The sequence below is a fragment of the Varanus komodoensis genome, unplaced genomic scaffold (assembly GCF_004798865.1).
Source record: "Varanus komodoensis strain SLA01 unplaced genomic scaffold, ASM479886v1 scaffold1, whole genome shotgun sequence".
Taxonomy (NCBI): Eukaryota; Metazoa; Chordata; class Lepidosauria; order Squamata; family Varanidae; genus Varanus; species Varanus komodoensis.
The window spans coordinates 71,075,622-71,092,428 of NW_025335268.1; the positions used below are offsets into that span (position 1 = coordinate 71,075,622).

The 16,807-nt window shown below is 50.6% G+C and overlaps 1 protein-coding gene across 1 annotated transcript in view; it reads right to left on the minus strand.

Annotated features, from left to right (window-relative positions):
* Nucleotides 1-14,372, minus strand: part of PFKFB3 (6-phosphofructo-2-kinase/fructose-2,6-biphosphatase 3) — a 79,700-nt gene extending 65,328 nt beyond the window's left edge. Inside the window, exon 1 of the mRNA XM_044428453.1 lies at nt 14,342-14,372. Coding sequence (XP_044284388.1) covers nt 14,342-14,357 — 16 coding nt within the window. The 5' untranslated portion in view covers nt 14,358-14,372. The remainder of the gene's footprint in view (nt 1-14,341) is intronic.
* Between the last annotated feature and the right edge of the window lie 2,435 nt (nt 14,373-16,807).

A 16,807-nucleotide genomic window follows, 5' to 3' on the forward strand; every position in this document is an offset into this window, starting at 1 on the left:
ATTTTAAATATTATAGAGAACAAGAAACAGCACAGGAATCAATAAAAGAATCATTAAAATCTAGATCTGGGACTTCAAGAGGGCCAACTTTGGCCAACTGAAGGCCAGACTGGGGGAATTCTCCTGGGACAGGTTACTGGAAGGTGAGTGAGTTGAGGAGGGGTGGATAGCACTCAAAAGGGAGGTTTTGGAGGCGCAAGCCTTGACGATACCTCTAGTCAGTAAGGTGGGGAGGCGGAGGAGAGTGCCGCCATGGATGCGAAAGGAGGTGGTTAGAGGGATTAGACGAAAGAGGAACCTCCGTAGGAAATGGAAACTGGGGGAAATGGACGAAAGGGTATACCGGGAGGAGGAGTCCCGTTGCAGAAGGATTCTTCGCAAGGCTAAGGCTGATTACGAGCTGAGACTTGCCAAGAATATGCAAGGGGCGGCATAGAAATGTTATAATAATAATAATAATAATAATAATAATAATAATAATAATAATAATAATATCAGGAGCAATAAAAAGGGCTTCTTTCAGCATGTAAATAGGAAGAGGAAGGGGAGACAAGTGGTAAGACCACTAACTAAGGAGGAAGGAGATCCAGTGACTGATATGAGGGAACAGGCACAGATGCTAAATGACTATTTTGCCTCTGTGTTCTCCCCAAAGCAGGAGGGGGGATATCTGCATAGGAGATTAGATGAGGCTGGGGACTTAGGGGCACAGATTAGAGTCACCCCCCTTGAAGTCAAGGGGCTCCTCAGGGCATTGGACATTACAAAGGCGCCAGGCCCTGACGGGTTACACCCGAGAGTACTTAGAGAATTGGCAGGGGTTCTCTCACGCCCGCTGGCCTCCAGTTTTGAGACCTCGTGGAGAACGGGTGAAGTTCCAGAGGACTGGAGGGTGGCGGCAGTGGTCCCAATTTTCATAAAGGGTAGTAGAAAGGACATGGGGAATTATAGACCGGTTAGCCTTACGTCCATTGTAGGAAAAACAATGCAAAGGCTCATAATACAGAGAGATCTAGTGATGCTAGATAGGGAAGGGAGGCTGACAGCCACACAACACGGCTTCCGCAAAAACAGGTTCTGCCAGACAAACCTTGTGGAATTCTATGACAAGGTTTCGAGATGGCTAGATGGAGGGGGTGCAGTGGATGTGGTATACCTGGATTTCAGCAAGGCCTTTGACAAAGTGCCCCATGATATCCTGGTGGAGAAACTGAGGAGTTTTGGGATACACCAAAGCACTGTCCGGTGGATTAGGGCATGGTTGACTGACCGAAAGCAGAAGGTAAGCATTAGCGGGGAATCATCGGGATGGCGGCCAGTGACAAGTGGGGTCCCCCAGGGCTCTGTCCTGGGGCCAGTCCTGTTTAATCTTTTCATTAACGACATGGAAGAAGGGGTGAACAGTCTGTTGATCAAATTCGCAGACTACACTAAAACTGGAGCAGTGACCACAACTGAGGAGCAGGTACTCCAGATCCAAAAGGATCTGGACAGACTATGGAAGTGGGCAGGAGACAACAGGATGGCGTTCAATGTGGATAAGTGCAAGGTCTTGCACTTGGGTCATAGGAATAGCTGTCATAAGTACAGGTTAGGTGATAAGTGGCTGGAGAGCAGCACTTGTGAAAGGGACCTCAGGGTGCTGGTTGACTGCAGGCTAAACCTGAGCCAGCCGTGTGATGCAGTGGTCAAGAGGTCGAACACCACCCTAGGTTGCATAGCCAGAAGTGTGGCTTCTAGATCAAGAGAGGTATTACTACCACTCTACACAACTCTAGTGTGCCCGCAACTGGAGTATTGTGCTCAGTTCTGGGCCCCTCATTACAGAAAGGATATAGCCAGGTTGGAGTCAGTGCAGCGTAGGGCCACAAGGTTGGTGGCCGGTTTGCAGGGGATGCCGTATGAGGTGAGACTGAGGGAACTGGGTCTCTTCAGCCTGGAGAAGAGGAGACTCAGAGGGGATATGTTGGCGACATACAGGTATGTGAGGGGATGTCACATGGAGATGGGTAGAGACCTGTTCTCCCCTGCAGAGGAAGGCAAAACGCGCTCCAATGGAGCAAAGCTCAGGGAACCAAGGCCCAGTTTGGATGCCAGGAAGCACTTCCTGACAGTCAGGACCCCGAGGGTGTGGAATGGGCTTCCACGGGAGGTGGTTGAGGCCCCATCGGTGCGGGTGTTCAAGGATAGGCTGGACGTCCACATGGTGGGCATGTCGTGAGCAGAGCCGGCTGGTGCCGGAGGTCAGACTAGATGGCCCGGGAAGCCCCTTCTGACTCGCTCTGTTTTCTATGTTTTCTATCTAGGAGCAAAGAGGGGTTTTCATTTGCTGGTGGGAAGATAGCAGGATATGTTCCAAGCAAGCCACTGCTCCATACAAGTGCTGAGAAGGCCTTCTCCTTTCTAGACAGCCACCTCGCTCTCCTTGCAGGGACCGCCGGGAGCAGGCCCTCCAAAGGTGACCTGAGGTTCCAGGCAGGTCTGTGGAAGGTAACCAGAAGGAGCAGGTATCTGGGGGTGTACAGTCAAAAGAGCATTTACAGCCTATTCAGAAATACAGGAAACAGTGTATTTTCCCCAAAGGGATGACCAAGATAGAGTGTGCACAAGATGCTTTTATCAGGGACCAGTTACATACCCAGTTTGGAGGAGGCCTGGGGGATCAGGTGGGGCAGCTCACCTAGGCAGGTTGCTAGAGGTACATAAGAATAAAACAAAGGGCTAAATGGGATTAAGACAACACAATGGAGAAGAGAACCATTCAGGAGAGGCACAGGTGAGCATGTCTGAGGAGCACTTCGCATTTCTAAGGTGGTGATAAGCAAGACTTGTAATTCTAGTGATAAGCAAGACTTGTAATTCCTGAACAGATCAAGAGTCCCACCTTAAGTCTAAAGCTAAAGGACTCAGGCTCAAATTTATTTCTCAGGCCCCTTGATCTATTCAGTTAATTCCCCGGTATCCCCTGAAGCGATTTTTAAGAAGGACTGTATCTGAAGAGGAGAAGCTTAATTCTTCTATTTCCACCAGCTGTGATACCCACCCACCCCAATTCCCCTGTCTGGCCATTAAGTTTACAAAAATGCATGTTTTCTTCCACAGATTTGGGGTGATCTGGGACAAGATGCAGGCACTGAAGAATTTAATCCATCTGAGATGACTTAGAGGAGAAATTAACTGGCTGGGTTTTGCCTTCTGTTTGCTTTAATACATTCTAGTAATTATTTCTAAATCTGACATTACAGACCTAAATCAGCACTCTTTCTATCTATCTGATCTATTATATTTTTATACCACCCAACAGCCAAAAGGCCCTCTGGGCAGTTAACAAAAGTCAGAAAAACTTATAAATAAAACCAGAAATGCCATAAAACAATAAAATAGCAAAACCAGTTCAACTATCACAATAAAGGCAACATGCCCACAGTGACCATCACTGAGGTGGGCACATGGGTACAGCAGTGGTGGTAAACGACAAAATAAGAAAATGAAAAGTTAAGTATGAAAATCAAATTAGGTTTTCACCTGGCATGGAAAAGGAAAAAAAGTTGACTCCATAAACGGGGTGCCACAACTCAAAGGACCTTTCTCCTATTCACCACTTGAGTCCTATGGGGCTGGATCCCCCCCCCCCCTTTAAAATCCCCGGGGGGGGGGGGGGAATCCTATATTCCACCAGTGGATTCTGGAATATAGAACTGCAATTCACCTTGTACACAATTCTGATAGCACAGAGCAATACACAGTCCAATTTGTTTTATCAACAAACTAATTTATGTTTAACTTTGAATGTACACACCAGCGAAACTAAGGACTTAGTCCTTAGCCAAGGACTGATCAATATTACTGATGCCCAACTGTAGCTTTCACTTGGGTGCCGAAGGCCTCTTGGCTGTGTTATTTATTTTATTTATACTTTCTTTTATTTGCCACCTGCTACTGTGGTTGCAGCAAACCACTTCTGTTTGCTGCAAACGTCCATTACTGTAGCCAATCTTCCCTCTCCTCCACCCCAGAATGACTCGGGACACTCTTGGCAGGGCAAGATGAGCAAAAGTTCTCCTTTACTACGGCTGCTGAAAGCCTGACATTGTAAGAACAGCCTTGACTCGTGACGGTATTCTGGATCTGATCAGGAAACCATGTTGCACGTCTTGCTCGCCAGGACCACCTCAGACATGCTTTTATCCCCTCTCCTCTCTCTTGGCTCAGGGAAAAGGGATTCTGTATCCGGACAGCAGAGTCTGGCTGTGCACTGCACTGATTGGGTGCAGCTGCCTGCGCCCCACACTGATTGGCTAACGACTGAAGTGACCCTCCCCCTGCTCTTCCCCAAGACAATTTTTCCATGTCTATAGATGGCTTCTGCATAAAATAAAATAGAGCCAGTGTGGCGTAGTGGTTAAGAGCATGGGACTGGGACTCAGGTGACCTGGGTTCAAGTCCCCGCTCGGCCATGGAGCCAACTGGGTGACTTTGGGCCAGTCACAGACTCTCAGCCCAACCTACCTCACAGGGTTGTTGTGGGGATAAGATGGAGGAGGAGAGATCATGTAAGCTGCCTTGAGCCCTTTGTAGGAAAAAGGCAGGGTATAAATCGAAAAATAAAATAAATAAATAGGAAAACGAATTACAAGGAGCAGACCGCATACCTCAAGCATGGGAGGAAGGAGAAGGGGCCAGTCCATCGGACAGACGTGTTATCGAAGTGTGTTGAGGAGGATGGGGTGTGTTTGTGCTGGGGAAGAGAAAAAAGCGGCACCAAGTCTTGATTCCCATGTGCAATGGTACATGCTTGGACTTCCTTCTCCCCCACTGAGGACATGCTGTGCATACAAGGGTTTGAAATGAGACCTTCGGGCCACTCAATTGTCAGAGGTGCACCCATGAAGCAGCAGGCATGTTGCAAGGCCAGCAAAAACAGCAAACCAAGCTGCGAGCCGTGCACTTCCTCTTCTAGGAAACAATCACGAGCACATTTAGGAACTGTATTTGGCAAGCCCTTGAATCCCTTCCCACATGCATAACAGCCACTTGGTTCTCTTCCTCTGGCGATTAGGCAGCCGTATAAAACTTGGGCTCAACAGGGGTGGAGGGAAACCAGCTGCTAAAACTGAGACGCTCGAAAAATATGTTTTCGTTCTCAAGCAGCACAGAAACACGGAGTGCCGGGGCTGCTTGTTTATCAGGCTGGCTTGTTCCCGAGGCTTCTTGGAAACCGCTCCTCCACGGAGGAAGCATGTGAACGGGGCTGCCTGCAGCGAAGAGCCTGCACGCTTCTTTCACATGGCGCAGGAGCCTCTCAAGCACACTTAGCGAAAAGGGTCAGGCAGTGCAGGCGGAGGAAGAGGAGATTTCCTCATCCCGGACACGTGGAGCGGGCGTGCACAGCGGCACGGCTGCCAAGGAACTTCACATGCCACCTGCGAGCAGAGATCCCGGAGAAGCAGTTCTAATCTGCGGAAAACAGAGTGGAGAAGCTCCCTGGGCGGAGGTGCCAGCCTCTCGCTCCCCACACACCGCACAGGGAAGACGCACGCACAGTGCAATGTACACCCGTCCTGTCTGGAGGTATTTGGCATTCCGTAAACAAAATGCCTGGCCCGGGACACACTGGAGCCGACGGACGGTGCTTTTTTTTTTTTTTTGGTCCATGGGGAGAGGCTCCAGACCAGTGGAAGACCTGTCCTCTCTAAACGAGGACTGTGGCCCTCCTGACACACAAACACACACACCCCTGCCTACCCTCACAGGCAGGTGCCAAGCCCGCACCTTTCCATCCCACTCCTGGCGGCCAGCATGCAGGGCTCGTGGGCGGCGGGGACTCGCCCAGCCGCGCATGGCAAACTGCCGCATGCAAGAATCACACGCGTGCATTTTGCTCCTCCACACATGGACTGGCAGAACCGTGTGTGTGAGCACTGCACACGACAGTCCACACCAGGGTTGGCAGCATGCTTTTTATGGCGTCAAGGGCCCACACAATCCAAGTTAAAGGTTGTTTTGAAGAAGCACTGCACGTGGTAGGCATGACATGAGCTGGAGCCGGGGGTCAGACTAGATGACCCGGGACACCCCTTCTGACTCGCTCTGTTTCTATGTTTCCAATGCCCCGCATCCTTGGGAAAGGAAGCATGGCTCCCCGTGTCTATCCCCTGGTGTCTGCAGGAGCCCTTAGAAATTCCTCTGCTCTTCTGCATTTCTCCTTGACAGTCAATAAATCTTTTCCGAATCATGCTGCTCTCCTTTGCACTGACTTTGGTTCGGCTGGGGCAATCCTGATCAGGAGCAGTGAAAGTGGCATCACTACAACACTGCAATTGTATCCCGCCTTTTTTCCTCTTGCAAAGAACCAGTGTGGTGTAGAGAGAGCCAGTGTGGTGTGGTGGTTAAGAGCGTGGGACTGGGACTCAGGCGATCCAGGTTCTAGTCCCCGTTCAGCCATGGAGCCAACTGGGTGACTTTGGGCCAGTCACAGACTCGTGGCCCAACCTACCTCGCAGGGTTGTTGTTGTTGTGGGGATAAGATGGAGGAGGAGAATGATGTCAGCTGCCTTGAGCCCTTTGTAGGAAAAAGGCAGGATATAAATCGAAGAGAGAGAAAAAAGAGCCCAAGAGGCTCCCAGGCTGCTCCACTGTCTTTTATCTTTGCAGCTAGGTAGGTTTGTCTGGGGGTGAGTGACTGGCCCAGCGTCCCCCGTGAACCACATGAGGACTAGAACCCAGATCTCCCGGTTCCAGTCCAACACCACTCTGGTTCTCTGGTCCTTATTTGTCTTTCTAGCCCATCTCAGTGATAGCATCTGTCTCAGGCGGGTCCCTCCAAATGTCATCGGACTACAATACCACTCAGCCCCAGCCGGCAAGGCAAAGCGTCAAGGATGATCTAAGCTACACTTCACAACTTCTGGAGGTGGGACCCCAGATCCGACCAAGTTGATCCATTGCTATCTCAGGTGGAAATTTCTCCTCCCATCTCCATGCTCCATTTTACTTTTCAGAGCGGAGGTACGAAGGACTAAATCTGGGAGTCTGTTGTCCAGGCACTCCACCACCGAGTCCTGGCCCACCCTCAGAGCAGGATCCGTTTCTGCTCAGCCGTGAGGCTCAAAGGTTGCTCTCGGCTTAATCCACCTGCTCTGAGAGGACAAAATTTCTCAGCACTTTGGATGCAATTGCAGTGACTCTTTCAGGCCCTCAGTCCAGGCCCAGAGACTTTGGCATGATTTCCCCACAGCAGCGAAGCCAGGTCTGCAAAACACTGATTGCGACATGCCATGTAGAATAACAGGCATAACTATGATGGTTGTTGCTCATCTCTTGTCCCCGTTGCAAGGAACCCGAAGTGACTTGCAAAGGATTCCTCCTCTGCATTTTGTTCTTACACCAACCCTGCAAGATGGATTAGGCTGAGCGTCAGTGATTGGCCCAAAGCCAGCCAGGGGGCTTCATGGCTAAGTGGAGACAGGAACCCGGATCTCCCCGGCCCAGCACTCTAACCACTAGGCCACACTGGTTAGAGGAGGGTCTCTCTTTTCTGGAAGAAGCCAAGAACGTGGTCTTGTGTTGGGGCTCTCGGCAGTGCAGTTTTACACCACAGTCACCCACACCACAACCTGTATGTGTGAACTGACACTCAGCTACTTCCACAATAGGTTTCCCTCCCCCTGCCAGAAGTTGCACCTTCTGTGGCCAGTTCCAAACATCCTTGCAGTCACATCCAGTTCTTCAACTGGTTTCCCCGACTCAGCTGATGCACTTTGCAGGCGGAGGAAAGGAAGGGTCCAGTGGGGTGCGCGCACGCACGCACGCCCGCCCGAGAAAGCACCAGGTGTGCAGCCAGGAGAGTGCAGCAGAGGGAAGAAAACACTGAACAGAACACGACAGCAAGCAGCAGGTCACATCGTGTTCCGGCTGCAAATGCCACGCTGTGTGTGGGAGAGAGATTTGCGCACACGCACGGGGCATGCAGAGCAAACCTCAGTGCACGCCCGAACGGCGTGCCATCTCAGGAAAGCTCCTGGATCCTTTCCAGAAACGGGAGAGCCGGGCAGCATGTGTCTCCAGCACCGCTTGCCGGCAGGCGCACCCAGGGTGGTGGAGGGAAGGAAGCTGGCTCGGTGGATGTGATCTATCCCGGGAAGCTTTCACCTCTGAGTGGGAAGAAGTAGCCCTCTCAGTCCCCACCTCTGGTCCTGCCTGGACTGAGTATATTATCCAGCAACCGGTAATGGGAAAACAGAACTCATGTGCTTGTATGATCAAACGGGACCAACCCATGAGGTCTGGTGGCATGAATAACCCAAAAGGGTATTTTGGGGGTGGGAGGAGATGAACCACAAACATAAATTGCTGCATATTTACATGACATCCGATCTCACATGGCCAGCCTTCTGCAGACCTATATAAAAATAAGCCACTGTGCATTCAGTGGAGTTTATTCCCAGGAAATTAGGAATATGATTTTAGCTTTAGGCTGCAGGGTAGGCAGCAAGATCTCTATACCTTTTGGACATTAACTCCCAGTATTCCTAATCATCGACCGTGTGGGCAGAGAATTCTGGGATCTGAAGTCCAAAGCACCTTTTCCCAAGCCCTACTTTAGGGGACAATCATACACCTTACCTGGAAGTCCGACTGAGGTAGTCCTCCTCCTGAGTAGGCATGCATATGGCTGTGTTAGTTATCACAGCCATCTGAATACCAGTATTGCCTAATGGTTACAGCATTGCATCGTGACTTGGCAATCTGGGCGATCTGTGGTCTCCAGGCAGCCATGAAGCGAACTGAGTGACTTTGGGTCAGTTACTCGCTCAGCCTAACTTACTTTATTGGGCTGTTGTTGTGAAGCAAAACTTTGCAAACTGCCTGGGGTATCTTGCAAAAGGAGAAAAAGAGTGGCGTGTAAAAGAAAGGAATATTAAAGAATAATCCAGAGGCCATGATAACAGGCTCTCATCTCCACACATATGCTAAGAAGGCCACAAGCACACTCAGTGTTGCCGGCCGGTCACAGTCCCCTTATCAGCCTTGCTCAGCCTGGAGCCTCCCAGATGTGTTGGGCTAGCAACGGCCATGCTAGCTGGGGATGATGGGAGCTGTGGTCCAATGCATGCTGAGGGCAGCAAATGGGGAAACGTTGCAGAGTTGGGCAAAGGCACCCCTGCCTATTTTTATCCTGTTTTTACTGTAAGACCGTCCTGAGACAGTGATAGTCGGACAGTATGCAAAAACCTCAAACAAACAAACAGTAACATGTATAGGGTCCATAGGAGTCCCCTCTCCATCTTTCATCGGCTTGACAAAATGCGGAGCTGTGCACAAGGATTCCTTCCCCTTTTAGGTGAGAATCCCTCTGGCCCGGTCAACGTCACCACTAGCATCCTGGAGGCTTCTCTGATGGATGCCCACCTTTCCCAGCGCTGGAGTTTGCACGGACAGCCTCCTCTAGACAGAGTCACGGCCGAGTCACATCCCCTCCATTCTGTGATAACGGAGTGGACGGTCCTTTGGATGTACGGTGGGGATTTCTGTTGCAAGCCAACCCTGATGAGTCCTTCTGCACAGCTTTCCCTGGAAACTACCTACTGGCACGTGGCTTCTGGAGGCCATGGGCTGCACCAGCGCCTGCTTCATTCAGCATGTCACGGAAAAGGGGGTGACCACCCATGCACCCCACACATGCCAGCCCATTTTGGCTTCCTCAGTTTTGTGCCACAGTGAAACAAGTTGCCTCTTCCCCGGGCCGAGCATCTTGTGCACCTCAAGCACTAAAGCTGCCGCCGAAATCCATTTCATTTCCAGGTTGTAATAAAGAACAAGCTGAATTATGTGTCTCTCCATGTTGCTTAAATACTATTATGGTCCTTCGGCTGTTATAATGCTATACTATACTGTGATCAGGGCATGCCTATACCACCTTCCACAAGCATCAGGCGTCGTCTCTCAGTACTTATTTTTTACTTAGGTAAGAACTTTTCCCCAAAGTGACACTGTTGGGAAATCCAGAATAAATCCTGGTAGAAAAAGGTTGCTTATAAGTGCCTTTGTGTTATAAAATCAAACCTGCACCGCTTTCTCAGAAAGTAGCAGAATTCCAAGCCAGGCTACACTTTAGCATTGCTGTTACTTTAAGAAGATGGAATTCTTAGCTGGATTGAGAAGGTGCTGTAGGCTAACAGCATCAGTGGGGAAATACCAGTGTACTCAGGAGCACAATGTTATTAGTGACTGGGGCACCATTTCAATAAAGCTGCAGAAGCTCAGGATGATTAGACCTTCCCTGTGAGTCTGAGTGTTCACTCCTTGCAAATTGAAAACCAAGATTCTGTCAACACCAACGAAAAACATTTCAAACTTTCCCAGCTTGGTTCACACATTTCCAACTCGTGTGCAACCCATGAATCAATCAGAGCTTGTCTGATTCCAGCAAAACAAAATGCACTGTACTTTCCCCAGTGGAAATACATGTTTTCCCCAATCCAGATTGTGCAAGAACTCAAGATACTTTGGCCAATACAGGGTCACAGTCCCCCGGGCAGTGCAAAGTTTCCTCAGGGCCATTCCTACAAACCTACATTGCACTTTGCACTGCCAATAGCTCCAGGGTTCTGTTTAGAAGGACCAGCATGGGGTTTTGAAAGACCCTTGGGCAAGACCCCCCAGGGCTCCCTCCCCTGATGAGTCTTCCATCACTGAATCATAGAATAGTAGAGCTGGAAGGGGCCAACGGGTCGTCAGGCCCAACGCCCTGCTCAGTGTAGGACGCCCAGTTAAACCATCCCACTCGGATGCCTCTCCAGTTGCATCTTGAATGCCTCTAGTGTGGAAGAACCCACCACCTCCCTTGGTCATGGGTCCCAATGTCATGACGCCCTAACAGTCAGCAAATTTATCCTGCGAACTAGCAGGAATCGGGCTTGCTGGAACTTGAGTCCAGTATTCTGTGTTCTGCATTCTGGGATGATGGAGAAGAGAGCGGGCTGACCTCTTGGTAACGGCCTTTCATGAACTTGTGCAGAGCTCTCATGAACTGCCTCAGTCTTCTCTTCTCAAGGCTGAGCATGCCCAGTTCTTTCACTCTCTCCTCACGGGCTCTGCTTCCTGTCCCCAGATCGTGCTTGTCCTCCTCCGAACCCTTCCTTCCTCTGAACCCACATCCTTCCCCAGCCGTGGTGCCCAGAACTGGACACAGGACTCCAGATGCGGCAGTGCAGAGTAAAGGGGAACTGGTACTTGGCAGGAATTTGGAAGAGATCCTTCTATTAATGCAGCCTTTGCATTTTTTGCAGTCACACCACATTGCTGACCCATAGGCAGCTTGCAATCTACGACAATTTCAAAGTCCTTTGCACTTGCAGGGTTGTTGAGCAAAGTGTTCCCAGTACTGCAGTGATGCTTTTGCTTTCTTTTCCCAGGCAAAGAGCTTGGCCTTTGGCCCCACTGGATGTCACTCCGGTGCTTCCAGCCTAGCACTCCTGCCTTGCAGCTTGGCCCTGTCTTCCAGGGCACTGGCTGCCCCATTCAGTTCCGCATCGTCTGCAAGTTCTTGCCCTCTCATCCCTGTTCCCCCGGCTGGATTTCTCCTCACCCTCTTTCTCAGCACAGATCCCATCCCGGTCAGGCAGGGAGCCTGGGAGCGAGCAGGGCTGGGCACCACGTGATCCTCCTTCTTGGGACCGCCAGTGCAAGAGGCAAGCGAACAAGCAGGCGGCAGTGGGGAAGAGGAGCAGGCCTAGGGGCCACCTCTAAGCGGGCCCTGCAGTGGCCTGGCCATGCCTCCCTTGAAGCCGCCCTGGCGAGGACGCCTTTGCTGGACCTCGTTGTTTGACTGCTCCCACGTGCAGCTCCATTGCTGGAGTGTGCAGTCCTTGCGGGGGACTGACGGCCCTTCACCCCACTCAGAGGGCTGCCCAGTTTCTTTTTGAGTCTCGACTCCAGTGTGGGAGAGCCCCCACCTCTCCAGGCAGCTGGTCCCACTGCCGTATTGCTCTGGCAGCTCTTCCTGATGTCCAGCCTGAATCTGGGTTGTCAGAGTTTGAATGGATTATTCCGTGTCCTGCACTCTGGGATCAGCAAGGAGAGATCTTGGCCTTCCTCTTTGTGGCAGCCTTTGGAGGGATGTCATGTCCCCACTCAGCCTCCTCTTCTCAAGGCTGAACATGGCCAGAGCATGCCCTTTTGATGGCTTCATCCACCTGGATGAAGTTTTCCCTCTGCTTCTTTCAGCTGCTTTTCCTAAAATAACACTTTAAATCTTTAAGGGGGAAAAGGTGGCACAGCTGTACAAGATCTTTGACTGGGTAACTCGAAGCGCTGTCATCTGGAAGCACCCCACACTTATCCTTTCACGACAATTTCACAGCATTTTAAATAGGCTGTCTTGGAAAGGAAATCATTCTGCCTTTCTGAAAATTGAGGAAATGTGAGATACTGCCAGCAATGTTTGTGTGAGGGAGTTATCTTCCTTTTGGAAAGAGAGGAGGAGGAAGCTAAACTCGATGGACCAGTTAACCTTTTATACTCCTGGTATCTTTTACTGCTTAGCCTCCAGCAAGGAAGGAATTCCACACTTCCCACCTCATTTGCTCTGGGGGTTTCCTTTACTTCCCCTCAGTCGTTTTTGCCCGCACCATATCTATTATAGCATCTTTACAGGTATCCGCAAGCCAGAAGTGGCATTTGCTGAATCTGTGCACTAGAATTAAGTATCCCATTCATTGTGAATGCTATGTTCGTTTTCTGCAATGATATGGCCTGGGAATACCCCTGACTGAATCCAACGGGACTTAGTTCAGAGCAGACATATATAGAATTATATTACTAATGTGTCTTCCATGCAAGATTAAACAGGAAAAAGACCTACAACTCCCAGTGTGAATTGCCATAGACTGGCACAACAACTTTGATGGGGAAAAGTCTATTTATTAGCAACATGTATATACCACTCTATGTTCAGCAAGATTTCTGACCAGTGTATAAATGTTATTATTATTTTCATTTCTATACCACCCCATAGCCTTTTCCTTTAAAAATAATAATTAAGTCATACAAGGACTTTGCAAATTCAAAATAATTTACACTACAATGAAACCAAAGCAACAAGAGATAATCCACATTTCTGGAAACTGGTTTTGTGCAGGCAGGAGAGACTATCTTCTCTTAAGAGACCAGGAGGCCCTTCACACAACTAACAGGGAAGCTGGGCTAGGAATCAGCAATAGCTAACGTTTGAAATGGGTCTGAAGACAGCTAGTGCAGGGATGCCTGGGGCTCTCTCAGCAGGGGACCACAAGCATCTCTCCTTCCAGGTGTGCACATTTCCCACCCTGCCTTCTGTCCTTGCTCTCTCACCACCTGCTCCTCTATTGCCAGGCCAACAAAACAAACAAGGAGGGACAGAACAAGCAGGAGTGACATACAAGTAATCCTTCAAAGAGAAGGGCTGCCTTTTAGGTTCCCTTGACTGCACTTTCAAAGCCGCGCAGCAGGATGAAACATGTGCAGTTCCATAACTGGGAAAAGGTACGGACAAGATGAAACGGACTGCTACTTGACATGTGCACTTATGCACTCCTTCAAGAACGCACGCGCCGTCCTGGCTCACCACACTGAAACAGAGCAACAGAAACGAGCCTCCCCTTTATCATTACAACAACGCTGTGAGGTAGGTCAGTATCCTCACCCCTATATAAAAGTGCGAGAGAGTAAACTTTGCTTCAAGACCGCCTCATCAGTTCGAGACACCCCAACGTTCAAAATGGGGATTTCCATGCTCATGGTGCAGAATTTAGCTAGCACATTAAACTGGTTCCGGGGGGGGGGGGAGCGTCATAAGTCGAATGTCTAGGGCCCACAAGGGATTACCACTGCAAGGAACGACCACAAAGAGGCAACAACCCTCAGTGAGCAGTTCACAGCACGCAACACTTAGAAAACCAGCCGACTAAACAAGAGAGTTCAGGGGGAAACAACCCCGGGCCCGCGGCCCTGCTGAACGACCACTGACTCTTTCCTCTTCCCGTCCCATCCCTTCTTCCTCTTGCATCGTGTCTGTTTAGCTTGCGAACCGCGGAACAAAGCAGGTTTCTACCGGAAACCCCTCCCGAAAGTTAAAGCCCCGCCTGTCCGTCCAGAAAGCGGCCGGGCTCGCCCTCCACCGGCGGGGATGCTTCCCCCTGGCGGGGGCAGCCAGCAGGAGGCGCCAGCGCGGCCCAAGCCGCCCCCCCCCCCTGCGCCGAACCCGCGCCACGGGGCGCCTCCTCTGCGCTGCGTGCCTCGCGGGCCGGGCCGGGCCGGAAAGGCGCGGCGCTTTGCGGGAGGGCCAGCGCGGAGTCCTTACCTTTGCGGAAGGGCATCGCGGCGCTGGATCGCGGGCCCGCCGCGCAGTGCCCGGGGCGGAAAGCAGCGGCGCTTCGCCGCGGGAAGCCCCTTCCCCAGCCACGCGCCTCGCCTGCTTTACGGGAAATCGGCGCCTCGGGAGGGAAGCGGACAAATTTGGTCAATTCCTCCGGGCAGCGCCGCGCCGCGCCACGCCTCGCAGCGCGGAGGAGGAAGCCGGCGCAGGATGCGGCTCCTTTAACTCCTTCCTCGCCGCTGCCGCCCCGGCCTCCCCAGCGCCCGGCTCCCTCCCGCGCAAGGCGAGCGCTGCAGCGCAAGCCCGAGGCCGGCGCGGGGAGGCTCCTCGTCCCGGACTGCGCCAGGCAGCCATTCAGCAGGTGCAGCGCTCTGCAGGCCGGGAAATCAGCGGCAGGGGGAAGGAGGCGTTGTGCGCGGGGGTTGGCGCTGCTGGCTGGTCCCCGTGGTGATGGGGGTTATTCTAGGATATACCTTGTGTTCCGTGTGAAGAAAGGGCTCAAATAATACAAGGAGAATATTCTCTGGCGCACGCTTTTCTTTCTTTCTTTGCACCCCTGAAAGAACGTGACCCTTTCTCTTATTTAGGGAACTTCCTGTACAGGCATCTAACTTTCCTGTTAAAACCTATTTCTTTGGGGCCACTTTTAGTTGCGAGGTTGGGCAGCACCTTCCTGTACATGTAGTATACATGTTTACTAGAGGCAATATGAAGTAGTGGTTAGAGTGTTTAGTAACACTGTTTTAACAGCTATTTCCTAGTACAGATGCAGGAGTTCTAAGTAGAAGCATCAGAAGGCCTTGGATCCATCAGGTATGGTTAACACGGACCACCGTTTCCAACAGGGGAATGCCTGGGGATCAAAATTGTGGTTTTAGTAGATTGCATTACTTATAGCAATGCCATTGGCTTTTGATCGGTTCTGACCCAATCCAAGGTGCTGCTACTTACTCATCAAGCCCTGAACACTTCAGGACCCAGGTCTTTAAACCATCTTCCAAAGAGCACATTTATGTTCTGAGATACGACCCACCAGTGCAGAGGTTCAAAAGAATATGAGATGGCTGTTTTCTGTGACAGCATCTGCTGTAGAATTCAAGGGAATTTCAAGGGAAGTTAAATTGGTGCCATTTTTGATGATTCGGCTGTTAAAACAGTTATTCCATTTTACTTTTAATTAGAGATTGAAGGTTTGGTGTCTGCCCTACATTTTAAAATAGCTCAGGCATCTCTTTTACTTTCAGTATTATGATTTTGCAATCCACGTTGGGGGTGCAAAGGGCAGTTTGCATTCTAAATAAACTTGAGATGGAATTTTTCGGGTTGTGCACTTCCGTGCACTCCCGAGAGGATGCATTGCGTGTTGTCATCCCATCCGCAAGGCAGTCTATCAACTCTGCCCATAAAACTGCATGTTTCTTACTCAGGTGCGGAAGCAATCACACTGCTGGCCCCTCCCAGGTAGTTTCCCAAGTGTAGATTTATGTATTCCATTTTTATACTGTCCAATAGCTGAGGCTCAGATAGTGAAAGGGCATGAGAAATTCATGTGGCTGGAACGATTCCTCACTCTTGGAAGAATTCATGGGGCAGCCCAAGTGGAAACTTTGCCAATAATCAGATATGAAGCAGCTGAATCATACCAATTAGATGTATTCACATTTCTGGCTGCGCGCTTTATAAAAATAAGCATCATGGGTAAAAGCAGGTTGCTTACCTGTAACTGATGTTCTTCGAGTGGCCATCTGTGCAGTCACACATATGGGTACTGCGCCTGCGCAGTGCCTGTGGCTGGAAGATTGACAGCTTATGGTTTTTGGCGGGAAGCTCCGCTCCCCCTCCCCCTGTGGCCTATAAAGAGCGGAGCGTCCGCCATTTTGTTCAGTCTTTGCGACCGAATGTACACTATCTTATTGAAAAAACTTTGTTTTTTTGTTTTGTTTTTTTGATGTCGGTACCGTGAAAAAGGGCATAGTCGGTACCGAAAGATGCATCCACTCTCGACACCGAGCGGGGCCTGCGGGTGGGTTGTGTGACTGCACAGATGGCCACTTGAAGAACATCAGTTACAGGTAAGCAACCTGCTTTTCTTCGTCGTGGCCTCTGTGCATCACACATATGGGTAGATTAACAAGCTTGCCATAAAGGAGGAGGGAAGGTGTCCTCATTGAAGAACGGAGGAGAGAACAGCTCTACCGAAGGAGCAATCCCGTCGAGCTCGAACATCGAGACGGTAGTGCCTGGCGAAGGTGCAAGGGTTCGCCCAAGCAGCGGCTCGGCAGTCGTCATCAATCGGGACCCCAGATGCGAATGCAGATGAGGTTGCAACAGCTCCAGCAGAATGGCCTCGAGGAACTGAAGGCAGTTCGAGCTTAGCTAATTGATAGCATAAGACTATAGTGTGGACTATCCACTTAGAAAGTCTCTGCGGAGTGACTGGATCGCCCTGAT